The sequence below is a fragment of the Ostrinia nubilalis genome, chromosome 9 (assembly GCF_963855985.1).
Source record: "Ostrinia nubilalis chromosome 9, ilOstNubi1.1, whole genome shotgun sequence".
NCBI classification, from domain to species: domain Eukaryota; kingdom Metazoa; phylum Arthropoda; class Insecta; order Lepidoptera; family Crambidae; genus Ostrinia; species Ostrinia nubilalis.
Window position 1 is genome coordinate 11,209,282 of NC_087096.1, and position 24,399 is coordinate 11,233,680.

Sequence of the window (24,399 nt, forward strand, 5' to 3'; positions counted from 1 at the left end):
ATATATAAAGATTATGTTCTAACTATAACCGTTTTGTCAAACATGCAACATTTTTCATAAATTGACATGAAGTAAACCTCCAAAATCTCACTGCATCAGTGTAAAATATTAAATTACCATTTTTTCTTGTACTTGCACGGCGTCGGCGAATCTTAGCTAACTTCACGTTAATGTTGACAAATAACGTATGTAATACCCTAGACAACTTTTCATAAAACCTCATTATTTAAAAAATATATACAATTGTTTTAGGTACAACTCTGTCCAAGGTTCAACAGGTTCCCCTACGCACTCTGTCAAACGCATGGCCACCGTGAGTATGATCTCATTCTTCGTCATTCAACTGGGAGGGTCGGCCGCGCAGTCTCACAGTGAACTTCGGGTTACACGCACGTCGCAGCCCCCGTCCGTTGTAAACAAACAATTCTTCGTTTGAATTTGAATTAAGAACGTCAAGATGAATATCAACAGAATGTCCATCATCAAATTCTTGGAGCTGGTGAGTTTTTTCTTCTTTTTTTTCAACATTCTAACCGGCCTGTCCTAATTTGGAAGGTTTGGTATATTTTGTAGCGAAAGCCGAATGGCATTACATCGGTCTAGGAACCTTTACTTTCGATACTTTAACCGCCCGTACTTGTTTTGTAAACTTTACGACGTGATTACAGTTAGTATCAACTTTTAATAAGTTATGTGTATTGTTTTTATTATTATTTATCAAATCATTAATATAAATGTACTGAAAATAGTAATAATTTATTAGTTCTACGACGTGTGAAAGACAGATCTATCATAGCATAGACATACCTGAATATTTATAAGGAAAGCTGAAACGTTTGATCGATTCGCGCAACTGCGTATCGGTTTTTGTTTTATGGTGTCCACTCTATGGTCTGTATGTTATGGCTTCATGCTTTGTATAGTGTCGTAAATGATAGTAGGTATGATTTGCAATAATTTTTATCATGAAATTCCATATACTTAGTGAATATCATCAATTTCAATAAACCAGGAGCATTTATTTGTACCAAAACATTATTCATGATTGGAATTATTGATTTGCTAATGTGATCCTCCTACGTAAATAATTTGTTATTGTTTCACCGCAGAACGTCATATAATTTTTGTACCTAAACAACAACCAGCATTCGGTAAATAGTTTAAGTAGGTAGGTAGGTACATACCTACCTAAGTTTGTTGTTTCTACTGACTGACGCTCCACTGTCTGAGAAACTATGTATTTCTAAATCAACTGCACGTTTACAAGTTATTTTTCGCTTATTTTATCAGGTTTAATACAAACAAAAGCAATTCTCGAACCATCTTCAGTGAAAGAATCCAGTTGCGAGTGTTTACGCGTACGCACGCGATCGTACGAGTAGAACATCGAGGTCAATGACTCTTGCTTTCATTCAGGAGTTTGTTTACAATGTTAGATGTTATATTAACTGAGATTTACTATAGACTAAGAGCTAGTGAACGCCAGACCTACGTCATTTTATAAAAGCTGAAAGTTTGTCAGCGTATGCTCCCAATATAGGATATAATGTTGGTGAATTATGAAGTTTGGGTCGTGGTGGCTTTGGGAGCTACCCTAAAAAAACTGTCTTTCAAGGAGTTGGAACTGTCAAAACTGTCTGGCTGTTGGGGAAAATACCTCTAATTATTGTCCAAATATTATACATAAAAATCAGTTTTAATGGTATAACGTTAGTAGAATTACAGTCTATTGAATATACAGAAAAAGCCACCGTAAAAGTTAGACTTACGTTATACCATTAAATCTGATTTTTATGTATAATATTTGGGCAATAATTAGAAGCATTTTCCCTAACAGCCAGACAGTTTTGAAAGTTCCAACTCCTTGCCAGACAGTTTTTTTAGGATAGCTCCCAAAGCCACCACGACCCAAACTTCATAATTCACCAACATTATATCATATATTGGGAGCATACGCTGACAAACTTTCAGCTTTTATAAAATGACGTAGGTCTGGCGTTCACTAGCTCTTAGTCTATAGTGCATTCGTTATGGTTAATGTCTTGTTGTTTTAATAACTAGATTTGACAGGACGAATGACTTTCATTTGAAAGTTGATGAGATAATGGGTTTTTCAGATTCTGTTCTAATTAGAAAGAAAAAAAATCTTAGTATCGTAGCCTAGAAAACTTTCTTATTTACACCCACTACTTATTACTGTGGTAAAACGTTACTTAGCAATACAACAAATGGTTAGTTTCTTCCTTTTAATATTCAAGTCACCTTTTGACTCTTCCTTTCTGCCTAATAAGTAGTAGGATACGATTACAATAGAGATACATACGAGTACAATAGTAGGTACATTCGAGTACATTAGTCGGTACTTCCTACTTCCTATATCTACCAGTTGCCAGCCTGATGAAAGTAAAGTTTTTGTGAACAAAGAAAAAGGCCTTACTTCCCTTAATTCTTTCTTACTGAATATCATCAAAAATGGCAACTTTTTCAAGTGTTTGTAAATCGTTTCAGGGTATCTTTTTTTACCAAAATTTTAGGAGGATATGTATGACTGAAGTCATAAAGTGATATCATAGTTAGATACCACTAATTTCCGCGCGAAGTTGACTAAGAATTCGTAATGTACACTAACAAACAGCATATCATATCATTGCCTGGCAAAATGACTCGTATTTCATTTGAAATAAAGCGGTCTTGCGGTCATCATACGACTGTACCAGTGTGTATAATCGGGTCAACAATGCCGCGAGTTGTTGATTCATTCAGATCATTGTGTCATGTATATTTTTAGATCGATGTTTTTTGCGATAATTACATAACCTGATAATTACATTAATTAAGTACAAGCTGTCATTAAATTAACATTGTCGTGGAACAGTTTTATTGACATCTACACGGATTTTTTCTTTATGATAACTAGGTAGGTACATATCCTTTCAAGCACCAGCGATCCGAGATACAATAGAAATCAAGTTTCCACGAGATAATATGTTACTATAATACATTATAGTAAGCAGAAATTCATTCTCCTCCAGTTAACCATAGGTAACTGGAGAAGAATGCCATATGGAATTAAGTTTGTCTAATGTACCCTGCTAAATGTACATTCATTATTGAACAATTCTTTTCACACTTCTTATTTAGAATTTTCTTATTCAACTGCCACAATAACTCGCGGTCTCGTTGCACACAAACATAGTTAACTGGAAATCGTAAATTCTTTCGCGAGTGTTTACTCGTATCACGCTTCCTTACATCACCGTCGTTAAATCTATTCTGGCCGCGCGTTGTCGTCCACTGGCCTTCTTTTGGTTAGTCAACCAGCATTTATAAATTCCACAAACGGTGAATTTGTAAACAAAGAAGATGCCCAAAATAGCCTGTCCTTCCACGATGCAGTGGCTTTTGTGAGACTAAATCAAAGAAGACCATTCGACCGGTTAGGAATATGAAGGCAGGTGCATTGTGTGCACCTGTTGCTTAAGGAATTTTGGGTTCGATGATTTTTTTTACTGTTGAACTAAGGTTAAAATGACAAGATTGAAACAGATCATCAGATGTCGTGAATCGTAGACACTCTTTTTCCTACTGAACTAAAATGATTTATTTGGCTACTTGAGGTACGTAACCCTAATGTCACGTAGATGATAATAACTCAATAAGTTAATTACTGGTATTATTCTTTACCTTATCTAAAATATTTTGTTTTCGGGACAAGGTTGCCTTGGACGGAATTATTATAGATTAAGCATTTATAAGAAATCCGTATTTTTTAAAGGTTTAAATATCTGCACACCGTCGAATCCAAATAGCAGTCGGTTGTTGTGGACACAAAAAGTATTAAAATCGATCGTATCTTTTTAAAAATAAAAATAACACGTGATTATTCAGTGCATTTTAAATGAACACGTTGCGATAAGTTATGTATGGCTGTATCCTGGCTATTTATAAATATGAAAGTTTGTATGAACGTTTTTTGATATCATCAAGTAAATATAGCACACCGACGTCCTGATAGCTATGTCCTTGATAAAATTCAGCTTACTTCCTTATTATCATGATAGGATACTTAGTTATTTCCGTATCAGACACGCTATGTTAACGTCTTTTATCTCGGACAAAATGAATTTTCCAGTAGAATCGCAACCGTGAACACAAGCCGTTATTGAATGAAAGACATATTTTCTTCTTCCTCACTCTATGTAGAGTTAGATAGAAACCAATATGTAGGCATATGTTTTAAAAATATATTGGTATTCAATGTTGATAAAGCAAGAATTTACTATTATCTCAAAATAACTAGTAGTTAACCTGATTTGGCTTAAGTTAATTGGAAAATAAGTGACTTCTAATGATTCTTGGACTACATTCTACCTACCTAGAATGTTTATCCAAGAAGAACAGATTTTTGAAATGAAATGATACACAAACATGGTGTGAAACATAATGGGTTGGACCTCACGATAACGTTTTGATTGGAACCTAGCTAATGTAACCTTCTTAAGTTAAAGATCACTAAACTTAACTGTAGAACTGGCAAAAAGTTGTAATTACTTCTTCTGAAAGTCTTTGTAGTTAGGTAAGGGTACCAATACAAGAAACCTCCTACAATCCTTTAAAAATCTTGTAACTAACTACCCGACTCAAGCACGAACGACGTAGGGATCCAATAGAAATAATCGTAAAACAAACAACAATGAAGGCACAAGTATCCACAGGGAATCGACTAATTGAATTATCACTTGAGTATTGTTGTTAAAACAATGGGCTCTATTGTGCAGGTTCAAATCTCTGCGGTTTTGAACAACGCTGGTCATATTCGATGAACTAAACTAATAATGTTAATTGATTGACTTTCCTATCCTTTGTTCCTTAGCTAGGAAATTAATGTTAATGAAATATCCACAGTAATATTACTAGGCATAAATACTCGGTCGCCCCCCTTGCGGCGCATGCAATAGTTTTATGTAGACCTGTCAACAAACAGTTAAGTAAGAGCTAATTCTCCACAGAACACTCTTAACTTTTGATATGTATTCCCTAATCATGAAGAATTAGGTGAAAGTCTCAGTTTTTTTTTAAACTTGCCCGATATCCTTTTTTATATACAACGAGGAAGCTCTTGGCCTGAAAATATCCGCGGTGAACTACATGCGGGAGGTATCTCAATAGTTGGTACCTACCACTTATGTCGTCTCGCCACAAAACAGTTCTGCTTCAGCTGATCCACCTTCAAAAGGACATGATTCAGTGCAAATGCACTGCCGACTCACATCGCCCTTCAGACGGGGTGGTACAATACAGGCCCCTAATCTCACCTACAGTTTAGGAAAGGTTACCGTATAACCTCTACTTGCCATCTAGAATTCTAGACTATTGCGACGTATCTAGATCGTGGGAATTTCTGCTCCCTAACTTGGATCAATACCCATAGTCATAGGATCGTAGTACTTAGTCCTATTTTGGTTCTTAAGTCAATACTTAAGAGCCCAGATAGTAGTTATCAAGGTATCATCAAACTATTTACAATAATAGGTACTGCACATTTAATAAATAACGTAGAATGTTTAGTCCTAACGACAAAAAAAAATATTCTAGCGCAAATTACTAACCTTTTTATACTTTCCTATACGTACGCCCTTTGTTGCAAATGGCATCCTTAGTAATGTTAATATTTCAAAGTTTCTAAGTAAGTAACTAAGTAGTTTGGAAGGTACACTTTTACCTTCGATTCTAGCAATAAAGCTACTGACGGCATTAGCCCATTAACCTTAATTTTGCCAGAATTTATGGCAAAGAAACGAAGCTTCGAGGAAATTAAAACCCAAAATAGCATGTCCTCAATTTATTTAATTAAAACCACGCGTTTGCCCTTAGCGCTTATCTAATCGGTCAACCCTCCCTACAAAATGTGTACTACTAATTTATATGTTAGCCCTGTGACTCATATAGTATGAACATTGAGTACTTCATGGTAATATTAATAAGTCATGAATATTAATCAGATCGTAAACACTTTTTATGGTGTGATTGTGTGAGGATATGCCATCTAAGTACTTAGGTACCTAGTTGTTGACAATTTGCATTCATTATCGATGTGTTATTAATATAGCTTTATATCTCTTTATTTGCCTCAGGAATCTACAGTAGGTATTATCTTTTTGTAAAATGGTTTTCTCGTTAGGTATGAAACGAAATATTAAAGAAAAGGTAGACAAACTTTCAAATATGCATGAAAAGCCAACCATTCCAAGTTGACTTCTTTTTCATCTCTGTTTGGTCTTGTTGAAACATTTTTCGTTTTAAAAATAAACTATAGTTTATTCTATTGTTGGAAAATATCCCCCTATTACAATTACAAGATGCTATAGTGTTTAGCTAACGTGCTTTCGCCTGTACCTGTTACAAAGGAAGTGTCTAAACTTTCCAAGGTAACAAAAAGTCGCTATAAATTCACATAGATCCAAACCTACAACCACGCCTCTCACGATTAAGCAAGGCAACTTCAATTGGCCCCAATCGGTGTTACCATCTTCAAGGCTCGGCCTCGCTGTGCTCTATACGGAGGTGGTTATAGCATCCATGACATCACCTTCCCGGCAAACGGGTCTCGCCAATGCTAAGGGTGACGTCAGCGGTGATCCGATGTGGGGACAGCACGTACAAGTAAACATAGTAAAAGATGACTAGTTTTGTGGAAGAATGTTTGTTCTACGAAACGTATTTCGGTGGATATCATGAAGCTTACGTATGGTCAATGGAATTATCCTGTTTGTTTTATTTATAACTATTATCTGACTGATAAAAATTATTCAAAACATTATAAAAAGAAACGCTACATTTATCAGCGTTCAAGTCTTAGTCAAGTAGATTCCAATAAAGAATGATGAATGAAATTAATATTTGATACGCATCCAAATTCAATGTTGTTGTTGAATAATTTGAAACTTTCACGGCTGCATTGTCTGAATTTGCCATTTTTTGCTACGTCGAAGGTCAAATAAATTCAATTAAGCCAGTTTTGCTCTACTGCATGTCTTGTAGAGTTCAGCTAATTTAAGTTTTCTTATTCCATTAGTAATAAAGGGACTAAAAAAACGAGACTTATCCCACCACACTTTCCCACCACTGCAACTCCTATATGTATAGCCACGATCTGCAGCTTGGCCTCCAATAAAACTCAACCTTGAAACCCGCAACGAATTTAACTAGAAGAATATAGGAGGAATTCGAAATATAATATCGAATTCCCTCCGTTGCAAAGCAGAAGGCAGACAGAGGGACCATAATGTTAGTTACACAAAAAGTTCAATGTTGTTAAATTAGTATATTTCCTTCACTTCCAGGCTCTGACATGCACCTGCGTGGGGCTCCACTACCAGAGCTACAACGCCGACCCCGACATCGGCATGCTGGTCACCGGCACCTTCGTCGGCTTCCTCATCATCTTCGCTGGGGCTGCCGCAGGTAATAATCCAAGTACATTCGTACATTTTTGTTTGTAACTATGTATTTTCACCAACCTCTCTACCACCTCTCTGTCCCACTGCTGCAACTCCGGTGTAGTCAGGTGTAGGTCCTGACAGCTTCACCGCCAATAAAAACCCAAACAGCTGTGATTTTGTCTGTATTTCTTGTAACAGCAACAATCTTTCATGAGATAGATCGTATCTTCTGTTGAACAGTATAAACCATCCACTAATCAAAATTTTGTTTTTGATTTTGTAAATTTTTAATGTACCTTTCAAAAAGTAACATCTTTAGCTCCATGTGGACATAATTGGAAACATTAAAGCATGGTCAAAAGTTGTATCAGAAGAGGGTATTGAACAAATCATGTAATGCCAAGAAACTTCCGCAAATAACTTAATATCCCGAATTGTTACAAAAACTTGTACTTACCCCAAATATTTTCAATTCCAGGATACGTGCTGCAGTCTCCATCCCACAAGAGGGTTGATATCTTCTATTCTCTAGTCGGCGTGTGCTTGTTCGTCGCGAGCGGTGCCGTCATCATCGACAGGTAATAATAATTATTTATTTATTTACTGCCACCCCTACCCCTACTCTTCCTACTACACATCAAACAGTGAACGGGCAGCAGAGCTTTCTGAAAAACATCAATCTTTTAAACTGCAATCTCCAACACGCCTACCAAGCGTGGGAATTATGGCAATACCCTCCACTTTAGTGAAGGAGGCTCATAGTCCAGCAGTGGACTGTAAAGGGCTGTTGATGATGATGATGATAAGTACTGCTTCATTTGGTAATGAGCATGAACTTTATATGAAAAGTTACTAGATATGTAGCAAATCAGCACCCTCATGCTAAAAATCTCAATTCAGAAACCGGGCCTTAAGTTAATTCAAATAGTAGGTATATCCTTAAAATGAGCCCCACATAGGTGAACAGCTGGGCAAATAAAGCCAGAAAAGTTTTTTGTTTTTTTTTATGCTAGACAAGGCAGGTATTTGACCGCAATCGCACCAGTTAAAAAACAGTTATTACGAGACTGTATTTTGCTAACAGCACTTACACAAATAGATATTAAAATTCAAACTATTTACAATAATAAAATTCATAAAATGTAATATTTACCTACTTCAAATCCCAAAAAACTCCAGAAACGAAATTGGCCAGGTAGTTACAGCATTTTTTGGTTAATTAATCAATTTTTGAGTAGCTTTAAAATCAATAAATACTTTGTCATTTGAGTGGTTTGGGGCTAGATGGCTCAGAGTATCATTTTGTATATCAACCATAAATGGTGTCTTCGTCGTTTCAGATATCAACATCAATCGAGGTCAGAGATCGTAAGATACAACATCGCCAAGGGTTCCCTGGCCATCATCAATGGGGCGGTTCTCCTGGTTGACGCCGTTTTGACGCATCGGGGTGAATAAGGAGTCAATATACCTCCGGGTTCGAACCTCTTCAGAACCAAAGCCTTAAGTTTTACTATTTATTGCGCGAAGCCTGTGACCTGTATCGAAGTTGCATTCCTTAGGACCAGTTTCTAATGCCTGATTAAGTTTGGGATAGTTATCTGACACATAACGCTATGGTAAAGCAGGACACATATTGTCAGTTAAAATTCATTGTAAACTATTAGTAGTTAAGTCAGTTCAACTGATTTAGTTTACCTGACTGTAAGGGGTGACTTTATTTGTCAGATATTTCGACCCCACCCGTATAACAAATGTTGTAGTTTATCTGCCAGATAAGTATCGAGGCTATCAGGGTCGGTGAAACAGGTTCTTAGAGTTTTATCATGCTGTAGATGTGCTTTAAACCTTGATCTGGAATCTTTTGCATTTGAACAAAGTACCTAACTGCGGTGAATATTTGATATTTAGCTGTATACAGTAGGTAAATGGGTACTAATTTTATTTATTTCACACTGCCGTCCAAGTTTTGCGAACGAGAATACAATTTTAAACGTAACTTCAGTACAGGAGTCGTAGAACCAATAGAGATATAAAATAGTTACAAAAGTGCCTGAAAGCTTGTGAAGCTGTAATTTGTAAATGATATAATTGTACCTACCACAGAATGCCTTATGGTGTCTATATGAACTACTTATACGAAAAGTTTAATGGGATGGGAGTCATTATACTATTTCCATATTTTTCGACGCACTTCAATCTATTTTTCATACGTATTTACAAGAAAATTAAATGATAATACATACATAATTATATTATGAACATAAGCTTATAACTGTCTTACACAAAACGTTGTCAGTATGTTTTTTAATATTAATGTTAGTGTTAAGTTTTTTTATAAATAACGTTAATGTTATTGTCTGTCTCAAAACAAGGAATAAACTTTAACTCTATTTTAATGTCTTTGTCACTTGTTCTGTTTAATTTATCCTTAACATAAAAACACTGTCGTGTTGTACTTTTATTATGTTTTAGAGAAGTTTCGTAGGCGGTCCGAGCACGACGAGGATAGTCACACCCAAAATTAGAAACAATCATCACCACATGTGTTGTTTCAAAAAAATTAAAATGTGAGAAATGGCGAGATCAGGCTATTTAGTATTCTGGACTTTTAGAAGCCGAATTGAAACCTTCATCAGGACACCTACTATGTTGGTGATATTCAGGATGAAAAAATGTTATTACTTACATTGATATTCAAGGACCTCCTTGAAAAGGAATTAATGAATCGTCAGTCCATATTAATAACTTTGCAGTCAAATTTTTCATTTGTGTATCAATGTCTCTCACTTTTGAGAGGCTTGTCCTCCTTGCCAGAGTACCCTCACCGCTAATCAACGCTAAATTTTGTCAGTGTGTGCGTGCGCGCCGCATACGTATTGGCGCGCTCACATACAAACCGCGCTCGGTGCATTTCTATGAAGATGACCTACTCATTTGTGTTTACTCTGTCCTTGCATACGAAATGAATGAATGAATGATGATGATAAATACGTATATGAAGTGGTGGGAAATAAGCCTGATGAATGTTTAGATAGAGCATCCCGCCTGCAAATTGGCAGGAAAATACTTTCATTGCGGTGCATTTCCCTTATCATACTACGAGTATTGATACTTACTAACTAGGTATCTTGTTTATATCGTGTAAGGCCGGGTTGCACCATCTTACTTTAACTTTTGTCGCGGAAGTCTATGGCCGGATACTCGCGACACCCCCACTCAGGCGATGACGGAATGCCGCGGAGGTTTTAGTGGTCCTTTTCAGGACAGAGCAGCGCCCTTTTCAGGGCGCCGGGAGTCTCACACACCATACTGTCCCCCGGCAGTGGTGATGGTGCGTAAAGCATTACTTATGCGACAAAAAAAATATTACTTTAACTTTGACAAACGTCAAAAATCTGTCAAACTCCATACAAAAACCACCGGTTATTGTTATTATAACGGATAAAATAAGGTGGTGCGAGTCAGCCTTAGTATACTCATAACAACGTAAAAAATGCAAATTAATGTAAATCGCAAAAAGGTTTCCACTTCACAGTTTTATCATCAAAACAACTCCAACATAACCAATGATGCATTGTTTTCATTCAAAGGTAACTGGTCAGGTAAATTAGTCAGTTCGAGATTTATTTGGATGTCGACACAGCCTAGCTAATGCTTCCAAAATAGCTTATATTAGGATTGAGTAGACGAGGACGGGCGCGACACGGGCAATCAGCGTGATGTGTTGGCCGAGCCGCCCAGATTGCAGCTGATTAATTATTCTATAGATAGGAAATAGAACGAATGGATTAACTGCTCAGTTGATTTGATTTGCCAAAATATTTTGGGGGTATAGAACTTGGACTGTAGGTACGTTTTGAGGGTTAAAACGGAACGCATGTATCAGCTCTCAAAAAGGCTTTCTTGAAAATCATACATTGATCTCATTGATTTTAAGTTAGTATACCTCAGTCAGATTGACTCTATGATTACCTTTTTTCAACCGATACTGAGATTTGTTTACGTACATTACCGGTTTCGTTTCTTTACAAAAATAAATGACCCAATGTTTTAGCAGTTACATTGTTTGTAGCTTTTTGAAAAAGCTTAAGATACTCGTACATTTTTAAAGGCGTGCATATTTTTTCCTATTACAAAATCCCGTGTTGCCATTTCACTTTTCAGCGATTTCAATTATAAATGAGCTGACATACGGGAAGCGATACACTAGAATGGAAAGAATACCTACTACACGTTTAAGCCAAAATGACAAAAACGAGAATAGTAAATGAGCATGGAGCAAAACTGCTGGTTTGGGAACAGTTGCTAAACAATAATAGAGCGGTTTCACTTTAATCAATCTATTTTAATGAAGGAGTTCAATTTGAATTTGAAGCTTCTATAAAACTAAAGATTGTGAATCCTTCGTCACTCATGCACTGCTAATATTAATATGAACACATATTTGACTCTAATTCGTAACGAAATGTATCAATGACGAGGTCGTCATGTGTGCATGAGTGGCAGGTGCCACTGGACTACAAACACCAGAAGTTTACAGGTTCAGATCTCACTAGAGGTAAGTGATATTTACTACGTTATACTTAGACTACGAATGTATTACATTACACATATAGGTATTCGTTAATTATAATAGCACGTTGATCTAAAACTTGTGATTTCAGATAAGCACACATTAATTACCTACTTTCAAATGCAACAAAATGCAAAACTTCATGCCATTTCACGCAATTTCTCTTTAACTGACTTTAACCAACTGTACATTTTAATAAACTAATTTCGCTACGAGATAATTATCATCGAAGATATTCTGGGAACTTAAATTATGCACCGTGTAAGTTAGGACGATCAAATACAGGGTGTGTTTGGCTTTCATTGGCAAATGGAGTTGGATTCGCTGTTTGCCGATACCTGCCACGGTGTACAATATCATTGTCAGATGGCCGATACGGTGTTTGATCGGGGAATGTTTTGGCTCTAAGGTATATTATGTGGGAATATTGAATGATCTGTCCCAATATGTTAGATACATCTTGATAAGTATTAAGTACCTACTTAGACTTAGAGAATGCATTTTTAAGTTATCTTTTTCAGGTAGATGCTTATGGGACGTAGCTTTTTGTGGGACAAAAGGTTTCTTGGTTGTTTTTAGCAAAATCAAAAGCTAATTATTTATTAAGTTTCTTAAGCGTTATTTGCCAATTAAAAAGTTTTTTTTGTAACAAAACTGCATGATTTATTTTAAAACGAATAAATTTTAGAAATCTTTTTTTTAATTAGGATGACCAAAACATACCTGTAACTTATGGTAACTTACGACAATAAATGGGTTTAGGATGTAAGTATGATAACACTAAAATAATGTAGGGTTTGCTCGCTCAGATACCATAATTCTTGATGTCAATCGTGTCGTTGCATGAGATAGTTGAGATAACTTGACCGAGAAAACGATAGTATGTAAATGTATTTCGGTTTTGTGTACGATTTATATGCGACGGCATGTATTATCCTTTCTCCGGAGTTCAATTGGTCCAATACTTTGTATGTACGATTCGATTGAGATAATAATTCGGAATCAGTACCATTTTGTATAAAAAATTAAACATGAGTATAGAAATAAAAAATCATGTAAGTTAATCAACCAAATAATTGTTATATAGTATAGTGGTATACTTAGTATGAATCAAATTGTTTAGGGTCAACGTAAATGGCTAGATTTCCATACCATACAAATAACAATAAATTGTAAAAGGCAAAGTTTTCCAGGTTCAATTTGGTGCAGCCATGTTACGTATTTATTGCTGATCTAACCGACCAGATCGGCAGTATTTAGTATCTTCCAGAGCGTTGCATATTTCAACATCCTTATTCAGGGTTAACTTTGATAAGGAGGTAACCTTCCAATATCTGATCCCTTTGCATTTAACCCTAAAATAATATAGTGGCTTGATGTGCGTTCTGTAACAATGGATGAAATATAATTTTCATTGATCGGCGGACGCACATTTCCATGCAAATGAATTTTGTAGCGGTGCGTCGTATCTCAGGCCTCATCTTTAATAACCATAAATCAACAAATCGAACCGTTCAATTATTTATGGCCTAGAAAAAACCACAATGTCATTTCAATTTCGGAATCGGAAAATGTATGCTCTCGTATTTGAGTGTGACGTAGGTAGGAATACGATTTTCAGGATTACTCGTAATAATGTAAAAATCCCTATGGTTGTTGTATATCAGCTTGGCATCGTGGATTTCATACGCTGCTGCCGGTTGTCTTCTTGAAGGCGTCGGTCCATCGAACAGAGAGACGACTTATAAGTACGACTAGGTCGTTTGCCGAAAAGCGGGATCCGGTAGAAGACTTCTTTTCTCCACATTTAAATATCGAATTTGTCTCAGATGGCTGATGCTCATATGATGACGCTTGTGGACCGCTTGACTCCTTCTTCTTAGTTGGGCACTCTTGTCAGAGTGGTCGTGGTACATGGTGGGGTGATGTCATCACCGAGGGTAGCTCTCCTGGCGATGTGCTTCTATTTCTGACGGTTAGAGGCGTCGCTAGTACACTGGACCATGCCACCATGGTCCAGACTCAGGTGGCCTGGCTAGCATGGCCTTTGTGATGGCGTCTATCCAGCGGGTTGTACGTAACGGCAATATAGTAATAGTTAAGTACCTATTGCATTGTCTAGACGCACAGGTCGTATGTAAAGTTGCAGCAAAGTCCGGCCAGATTGCAAACTATGCATCGGTTGTCCATACAACGCGGGCCACTGATTTATGTCGAGCGGCCGGTCGCAGGCGCCGGCCATTGTGCCGGGATTTATCGCCGCCGGAACAATTCACTCGGCCAGCAGGACATTGTGCTCATCGCCTGTTCCAATGAGCCGATCACAAATTACCCAATAACAACATCGCGGTGTTAGCTAACGCGACGTATTCTGCATAATGGGTTTGACAATACGCTATCGCCTGCTATCGGATAATGCGGAGCATCTGATCTGATAATGTAAAGAAATTAGAATATCTCAGATTCTAGTTATAATTTTTAGTTCTAAGATTATAATTAGATAAATTTAAATTAAAAATTCTGGACATTCCAAAAAATTGCACCATTTCAACAAAAAAAGAAACAAATTGTTTTTTTTTTGCGTCATCTTTTTCAGACTGAGTTTACAGTTTGGCTTTTAAGAAAATTACAACCCATTTTTACGGGCTCGGGCTTAGAATGCAGCACATACCTAATTATCTTAACCCTTAAAATGAAAATAACAAAGATCTTTTTATGGTTTACAAATCGAAAATCATCTGCATAGTCCAGTACCCTCTTACCTATGCAAACTATGCTTCAACAATATTTATGTAATACCTAACGGCTGGTCGCAAGCGCCTATTGTCCTGGGATTTATCGTCACGGGAACAATTCACTCGACCCAGGACATCGTGCTTATCGCTTTTATCGATGAAATAAAACAAAACGGTGGCTAAATAAGTAAACAAAAAAAAATCTATGGTGTTAAAAGCTATGGTGTTGTAAAGTAGCTAACTTTACTTGGTAAAGTAAATAAATGCAGGGAGTAACTTTTCAGTAGGTATACTTGTAGATCAACGATGCGCTAAGGGCAAAAAAGGGCCAGTCACACCACGACACCAGCTGACTCTATAGTTGACCACCTTTGTTTCTGTGCACAATTCACTCACCACGCATTGTGCTCATCCCCAATGAGCGATCGCAAATCACGACGATATATCACGTTTGTTTACGTCAACAATATACAGTTCAAAGCCAGATGGTGAGATGGGCTTGATGGACGTATAAAAGCTATTGTAAATTTTAGGGCAACAAAAAGCTGGTAGGTATTTAATTAATCTTTTAATAAACAAAATCAATAATTTATCACTTAAGATACATATAAACAGAGTGCGAGTGTCATTTAAGAATACCTACATTGTCTGATGTATTTTTGTAGTATCAGAAGTTTGTAATCTCATGTGTAGTCCATATGAGTATTAACATGTAACAAAGCGTTCGCGTTGCGCTCAAAATAAAAACATATTTTATGTAAGTTAAGTATCACAAAGTAAACAAGTACGTAAGTAAAATCTGTGAAATCCAAACGAAAAACATGTTGAAAAGAAAGTAAAGACTGAGAAGCTTACTATACTATCAACAAATAGAACAGCAACATGAAAGCTATTTAAAAGAAAATTAAGTACCTAGCAAGACCGCAAGGGCAACACTATTAAAATGTCTTACTTTGGCCAGTAATTGGGAATATTTGTAGAAGAAGCCACGCCACTTAATTAGCAAATAGCAGGCAATTAGGAATAGATAAATGTGCGCAGATAATTTGAATCCCGGCACCCGAGTCCCATGTAGGGCTACCATCTTTCTAGATAGTTCCGGATATTAATAATTTTGAGATTAAATCTACATGAAAGAAAAATACCAGATATGAAAACTATACTATTTCAAATTGCCTTTTGATTTGTTCGGTTTCCAGTCCTCGATGAAATTGAAGACACCATTTGCATTGGGCACATCTATCTTAAAATTACCATCTCCAAGTTGTTATCGTCACTGATTATTGATTTCGAAAATGCAGCCAGCATCCTCGCCTCTTTGCTTCCCGGTCACGCTTTTATTTTTTTTAAGTTTTTTTCTTTGTTTTGTTTCCGTTTTAACCTTCCTATACCCGCGCGTTGGTCTCTCAGACCGACGAACTAATAATTCGGAGTTTTTTCAAAAAGTATTAACTCTATGACTTTGCGGTTTTTAGTAGCTTCATGATTTGTGGCCAGCCATTGTTCAGTGTTGGGCGATCGCTGCTGCCAAGTGTATGTGTGTCACTTTTTGCTGTTATTCGGTCTGTGAGACCGACGCGGGTATACGTGTAACTACTTCAGGTATGTTACTATTGTTTTATTTTACAATATTACCCAATAAAATGTATTGTCATATTTCAGTGACGTTTCATATCAATTAAGTATTACTGTATTTTATTATTATTAATTTGTTTTAACCATTTTTGTTGTCATAATGAACGAAGAAAGGATAAGGGCGCTGTTAGAATGTGAAGATTCGGACTCCAACTATGATGACCAGAGTGACAGTGATGAGGTGGTGGATGATTTAGAAGTGCAGGAGAACAACACCGATTCTGAGCATAAGGGTGATTTGTCACTCATGCAAAAAGTATTTTTGTCATTATACGAGCATGCAGTTATGGTATGTTCCGGTTATTATTCCACTGAAACCACTAGTGATAAATACTGTTTTGTTCTTTTATATTATTAAGGATACTTCCATTTATTATATTTTATAGTAATTTTTTAGGCTTCAAAAGAAAAAAAAGTTTATTTTTGTTATTAAATTTAGACTGATGTAAAATTTTGTTTAAGTTTTAAGTCTGATTTAAAGGCTGATTAAACCAAAATATCTATAAATATAAAATTTGTTTTAATTTTTTTATGCAATTAAAACCTTAACGTATAATTTAAAGCAAATTATAGTACAATACAGTACACAATTATACTATAAAACACGAGCTCAACTTTCGGTCTGAGAGACCGTGCGCGGGTATATGTGTAATGCTTTTTGGCGCGGGTATACGAAGGTTAATTAGAAATTGCAAATATTTCTGTCCCGACTTTAGAGATTTTTTATGGCGATCCCAGTCTCGGGTGATCCCGGCTTTAATTGTCCATCCCGTACGTCCCAGAGATAAATTTCAAAGTTTATCCCGCTATTGAGTAAATAATTGTAACATTAAAATTTCATTAAATACTACTAATAAACTACTTTCATTAAATACTAATAAAATATACACGTACGAGATGTGGACGTTGCCCAATTTTAGTTTATAAGTTATTCAAAGGAGAGAAGATATAAATTTTAATTAAAAAGATAAAAAAACATGTACCTTTTTTGTTTATTTTATTTTTTGTATCACTAAGTATTGATTAGATGAAGATTGTTCAATTTCTCTTGGTAACAGTTGATTAAATGTTTCTATTTAAGAACATCATAAATTGGTGAGTTGTGAAATGATCTTTAAGTACAAAACTCTTGGTTTAAAAGGAAAAGCCAAAGCTTCTACTTGATGATCAGTTAATTATAGGTGACTGAGTTTCTTCCGCCACTTCTTCTTAGCACCAGCCCATAAGTTGTCTTGAAGTGGTGGTAGAGCAAGCTATATTTGGGACGTGTATAAGTGCCCTGAAAAGGGCCTATGTACTGAATAAACTAAGTATATCATTTCATTATGTAAATTAAGCCTGCATAATCTGCCCCAAATTCAATGTAAATGCATGTGTTGTCAAACAAGTTTAGTTAGTGCTCGTTACAGACAGTTCGAAACTCTTTCGGTGTTCGGGCAGTAAGTTCGACACCCGCTCGGGCGTGTGTTCGATAGTTCTAACTGGTTAATGGAATTAAAAGTTTGTATCTGGGATACGAGTATAACATGCAACAATTTAGTGCTTAGTCTATTTAGTTCTTCAAGTTGTATCGTCCATTCGTCCATATGACTAGAAAAGTGCTAGACATCCAAACTAAGCCCAGCGGACGAGGAAGACCCCGAATTACATGGATGTCCGTAATCAATAACGACCTTAAAGAAGCCCAAGTTAACAGTAAGACAACCCAGGACCGAGCCGCCTGGAGACGCATGACGCGAAGGGCCGACCCCAAATAAAATGGGAATGGGCCATGCAAAGTAGTAAGTTGTATCGTCTTGTTACACGCACTAATAAGTAAATAATACGAGTAGGTAACTAGGTACTTCTATTAACTGAAATTTCGAGTCAATTTTCTAAACTAACCCGGACAGAATTCGAACCGGACTGACTACCAATTTATTTCGTGCCACTACGTCCAATTTACGTTATTCCGATTGGTGTAGTAATTAATAAAACTTATTTTAGAGTAAAAACACTTGACTAAAACTCAACTACCTAAGGCTTTTTTGACCGCGTGTTCCCACCAAGAATAACATTTTTCATTCAGGATTCTTTAAAGCGTCTCCACAGCAATTTTACTAAACATTTATAAGACATTTCCATAAAATTAATTACTGATAAACGAAGGCAAGGACCTTATAATATTGTCATGAACAACACAATAATTATAATCAAACATTAATTAAGGCCAACAATGACCCATTTATTCTACAATCTCGGAATAATTCCCTGGCATTTTGGACTGGTTTATTGTTCACAAGTAATTAATTCATGTCACAAATAATTATTGTCAGATATTTAAAACATATTAATGTAAGGAAAATTCCAATTTTCCTTTTTTTAGAATTAATTATGTGTCATTAATATTTATTTATTCGATCAAGTAAAAGTGCATAGCGTGTTTTTTTAAGTACTTACTTTATTTGCGATTTGAAATCCGTACGAATCCGACAATTAACAATTAAAAACCACCATTTTAGTGACCGTCCTAATTTTATAATTAAAGTTTTATTATAATAACAAAATAAGCTTTTTCTTTATTTAAAGTGTGACCACAAATATGAAAACAAAGTGTAACTGTGAACAAGTGTTGTCACTTCATCCCGCCACCCCCAGTCACCCCCTGTCGGCCTTCAATTATTAAAATATTCCCTACATAATAATACAGCACTTTCGCCCTGGGAAATTCTTGAGACGATAATGTTCTTCTTAATTAGAAAATAAGATTTATTAAAAGAGAAAGGCTTTATTAAAACAAATCCGACAAAGAAAATGTACGGAATATAGACCGAGTTCCATTTTCATTTGTTCTGCCTATTGAACATCAAAATTTTATTTTATTGAGTAAAATTAAATTTTACCAGCTCGCGAAAAACTGCTCAGTAGCATAATTATAATTATGTTAATTGTTACGTTGTTTAATTTTACATTATAAATTAGAACCTGAAATAAAATCAAAATACATAGACCGGTATATTAAACCTGAATGTGTATTTATTTAAGTATCTAATCAGTATATTCACATTTTGTCCTTTAGTCGCGGACATCCATGGAAAGAATAATCACTGGTCTGACCAGTGAAGGGAGTGTAAAGCTAAAACCTCCATTTCCCTCGGCAAGAGAGGGTCATGCTCCCGTAGTGGAGAGCCGTAGATCTGATTTCCAATGTTGCATCAACTTATAGTTAACCATCATGAAGAATTCCCCTTGATTATCCTTATCACCAAATCTAATAACATTTTTGTCGATAAGGCTAGAAAAACCGCACATTTTCGCACATGTTATTTAAAATTTTCCAAAGATTTACCTGCTTCTTGTTATTCACGATATGAGCTCATGGCCGGCGCGAGAATCGCTGTCTTCATGCGAATATACAATTTTGGAGATTGCCTCCCGCGACACCAGAATAACAATATCTTCCATGTAAATAGGGAAAAACACGATGGCTTCCATTGCTTTCAATGTCAACTACAAATACTTTTTACCATACAAAAGGCGCGCCTTATAAAGGCACAATTTATAAAAAAATTATGACAACAATTTATTCTTGTTTTCTCAACTTTTTACTCTTTACTACAAAAGACTTAAAAATAGAGATATGTACCTACATATCATGGAAATGGAAATTCTGTTTTAATGTATAATATTTTAGATTACTAAAATAAATGAATCTGATGCCTTCAACTTTATTAGCGTGGATAGCTACTAACTATAATAGATACCTACCTACTTCGAGCAGGCTATTTCTTTTTCAATTTTTTTTATCCATGCATAGGTAGGTAGACACTTTTGTTTAGTGATTAAGGTAAGATAGCCATTAATTCTACGTATTAAAATAACATAAAAATAAATTAAAATAAAATAAACTAATAAATATCATTGGACATTTTACACTACGCTTCTAGTCCCAAACTAAGCAAAGCTTGTACTATGGGTACCTACTAGACAACGGATATAAACATACTTAAATACTTTTTTTGTAAATACATACATAATAGTAACACCCAGGCAGAAATTTAAATTCATCATTTCAATTTCTGACCGGCCGGGAATCGAACCCGGGACTTTATCTAACTTGGCAATAAGATTTGGCTGATATATTAGAAAGTTATTGTAGAGCAACAAATTCTATTAATATGCAAAATGTTATATCAAACACGCCAGAAAGCGGATAGAGTCACCAATGTTTAGTTAGGCGTTTAATAAACGACAAAAAGGCCATAAGCTATAAAACGTTATAGCGAATATCCGTAGTATAGTGATGTAAAAGTATCGATATGGTCAAGAAGCGAATAGGAAACATAACAAAATGATGACATTTGTTATGTTTCCTATTCCTATAGTGATACAAGAAATAAGTAGGCAACGTATTTATAATAAGTAGCCCTACAAGTCAAATTCACCAGATTTTTTTCTTACCGCACCCTACGGTATGATTTACCGTGAAAATAATGATATCGACAGACAGTTTTTTTTTATATCCAAAGTGATACTGCCACTTTGGATGTAAAAAAAAACCGTTAAATAAAAACTCCTTTGGTTTAGAACGATGCAAACTATAAGTGCAACCAGTCGCCGGCTACCAACAAAATGTATACAGCTCTATAGAGAGTTACTCACCTGCAGGGCTAAGATGCGCGCCGTGATAAACTGCTATCGCGGCGTTATATCGATTTTGACGTCACTATATCGTTTTATCTACCGGCGCTAACATGGCACCCCGAAAATTATCATGTCATCTGTCAAAATGTGATAGTGATAGATTTGTTTTTTTTTTTATGATAAACCTGGCAAGCCCTAACATGAAGCGCTAACTATTATCATATTTTGACATCACGATAGGATAGGATGTGGTGTTTTTATCGTCCTCGATCCTTGCCCACGATAGCAAGACGATAGGAGATTAACTTTTTTGCAAGCTACTTTAACTCTATTTATTTATCATTTATAATGGTAAATGACATTTTACGACTAATTTGAGGCTAGTAAAATTCAAAGAAAGGAATCTAGCACCTTTGTGATACTTTTACTTCTAGGTGGAGATTGAGTTCTAGTTCAAGAGTTTATCAGTGTGAGGCGAATCTTGCGACAGTTTATAATCGCTAGCTGCAAAATCTTAGTGCTCCCACAGTCCCACCCACATATTAATTATTACATTACCTACCTTGTAAAATAACCATTACTTACCTACTTAGGTAGGCAGTCAACAGTACATCAGACAATACATATTAAGTTGCAAATGTCGTGAGATACCCCACAGTGTTTAGCTTGATTTAAGTACCTACTGTCATCTGTACCTACATAATCTTGTAAAATTATTGAAAATGGGGCGGAATGTGGTGACCGAGCTTCTTGTGTCTACATCAAACAGTGGCAAGGTCATTGTCAGAAATTAGCATTGGGTGGGATGTGTAATCAAACTTGCTATAATAACAATGAGAATAAATGAATTTTACTAATTGTATAACTTGATGGTGATACCATACATACATTCCACATTACTATCAATCTAATTCCTCCATGTGGTCTTTTTTAAGGGCTTTAATGTGACAGGATGATAATCTTGTACAATTTATTCCATTATAATAAATTCATCATCATCTCAGCCATAGGACGTCCACTGCTGAACTTAGGCCTCCCCCAATGCTTTCCATGTTGCCCGATGGGGCAGCAAGGTTCTGGGGTGGAGGCCGGGTACCGGAATACGCAGCGTGGGACGTCCACCCACAAGGTGGACCGACGACATCATAATGGTAGCAGAAAGGCGCTGGACGCAGGCAATAAATTCATTATTGCAGTGTAATTTCAAAATAATTCAACCATTATTTACAAAATCTTTATTTGGAAAACTTTTGTTTTACAATAGCTATTTATAATTTCAAATACAAACAGAATTCCATGAATTGGTTAGCCTAGCCAGTAAGTACCCTTGAAGTTTTTCTTGCTGATTGTTATTGTAAATTTTCATGATAGTGAGCAAGACTTGATTATGTCTGCTTTAGAATGAAATAATCACTCATAATCCCACACTTCTTCATCCACTGTCTGAAAAAAGAAAGAATATTATTTAAACACAATTATAAATATTACAATTACATAAACAGTTCATAAATAGAAACATTTACTTAATCCTATTTGTATTTTAAGTTTACATACAAAATATTGATCACAGTATTATTACACGGTGAAAGAACTATGTGAAATAAATATAGGAAAGAAGGTGAAAGCTTATTTGTAGGAATAAAGATATTTTTCCTTTTCTCCGGTGCTGTTACTTATGAAAATCAAGATCTGCGGAGTATAGCTAATATTTTAGACTTTAGGTACTTACTTTGCTACTTATGAGTGTAACTTTATTTCTCAAATCTCAATAAACTTTCTGACTGCTTCATGTAAGTTGAATAATTACTGTAAACCTCGCATTATGGGGTAGGTAGTGGAGTTCGGTTATTCTGTTAATTTTGAAGACTTCATTCTTTAATACTATCGGTATGATTAGGAATTCTTCATTGTTTTTCTTTAACTTGGTTATCTCTTCGTTTGATATTTTCCGTACTTTAGAAATATTAAAAATAAGACTGGAAACATAAAAATACAATTTTAAAAACACAAACAAATACAATCAAGCAGTCATGTAATGTCAACAAAATTGACATAACTTTTTTTTAATGACGTTCTCACTGCTTTAAGATATGTGTTTTTAGCCGAATTAGTAGCAGAAGTGAACGAGATTGAACGAATGAGCTAAAATATTTCAAGGTTGGCCAACATAATAACGCAATTTTTTCTTAATATGGCAACAATTCGGTTATCACGCGATAGCGGTCGATAGACTTTTCTATCGATGGTCCCATGTTAGGGAAAATGATAAAATTATCTACGTGATCGAAAATTGTCTTATCATATCATGTCATTGTCGATGCGCGCATCTTAGGCTTACTGGTGTCCGTTTGGTTGCGCAAAGCTGCATACATTTTGTTGGTAGCGGCGACTGGTTGCGCCGCCATGGTGTCCCGGTGAAATATAGCCCTAAGATTTATATTGCTTACCCTCATAACATAACTATAGCCGAAATACAGGTTGAGCTAAATGAATATAAGATACGAGTACAACCAAGAATTTCTGTATCAATTAAATTCAGAAATTCCATGCAGTTAGATAAATGATACAGCTTCCGATAGAGTCGGCAATGTCCTGATGATAGTAATCATTCCAATTATAACGGCTAATGTTACTGATACCAATCGATAAGTGCAGGCACTTAATACTTAAGTTCTCATTAATATTGGACTCGATCTTTTAGATTAAGCGTAGGTCTGATTTAGAACCTGAAATGAAACAGTCGACAGCCTCTAATAGGTGCACAACTATTTCAATCGGATATACCTACTTAGATATTCTTAAAAAAAAACAGATTGTATCAATATCTCCGTGGAATAACTCAATAGTTAGAGCAGTAAAGTTCCACTACCTACTTTTCAGGACATTCATAATGCAAAATCTCGATACAAAAATTACAATTTATCGATATCTTACGATGTTCATCGCGGCGTCACTACGCCGTACTATTCATATTCAGTTTTTATGGGGGCCGGACATATCTTTGTGTTTCTTGGTTTTATGCGACCTTTATATGACGTCGACGTGAACAGTGACCCACAAAATTCGTGCTTTTACGTCTCTATAATTCGTTTTGTTATTTTACTGTCGCTGAATTCGTGTGAATTCACTTTCACATTAGGGCTTCGGGATTCTGTAACACAATAGCGTTTTGGAAGTGACAATGTTACAGGCGGGTAGGAATAGAAAAATTAAGTGTAGGAGCTTTTAGAAGTATTACTGGACCAAAACAATTTTCAATTATTATTTTAATTAAACTCGTATATGTACTCGTATATGTATAGTTAATGAATTCTTACATCAATACAAAAAAGATTTTAATTTGAAGTTGATTTTAGGTAGGTAATATACTTGTACTTTTAAGAGATTC

General features: G+C 35.6%; 1 protein-coding gene across 1 annotated transcript; it reads left to right on the forward strand.

Annotated features, from left to right (window-relative positions):
* Positions 1–331: 331 nt before the first annotated feature.
* On the forward strand, positions 332–9,852 carry LOC135074632 (uncharacterized). Its single transcript, XM_063968992.1, has 4 exons — positions 332–499; positions 7,344–7,464; positions 7,921–8,020; positions 8,783–9,852. The coding sequence occupies exons 1-4, from the start codon at positions 458–460 to the stop codon at positions 8,898–8,900; spliced, it is 381 nt and encodes a 126-aa protein (XP_063825062.1). The 5' UTR covers positions 332–457; the 3' UTR covers positions 8,901–9,852.
* Positions 9,853–24,399: the final 14,547 nt, after the last annotated feature.

Coding starts and splice junctions, on each gene's coding strand:
- LOC135074632 (XM_063968992.1), top strand. CDS start 458: ATGAATATCAACAGAATGTCCATCATCAAATTCTTGGAGCTG. Junction 7,465..7,920: donor CTTCGCTGGGGCTGCCGCAG/GTAATAATCCAA, acceptor TTTCAATTCCAG/GATACGTGCTGCAGTCTCCA. Junction 8,021..8,782: donor GGTGCCGTCATCATCGACAG/GTAATAATAATT, acceptor TCGTCGTTTCAG/ATATCAACATCAATCGAGGT.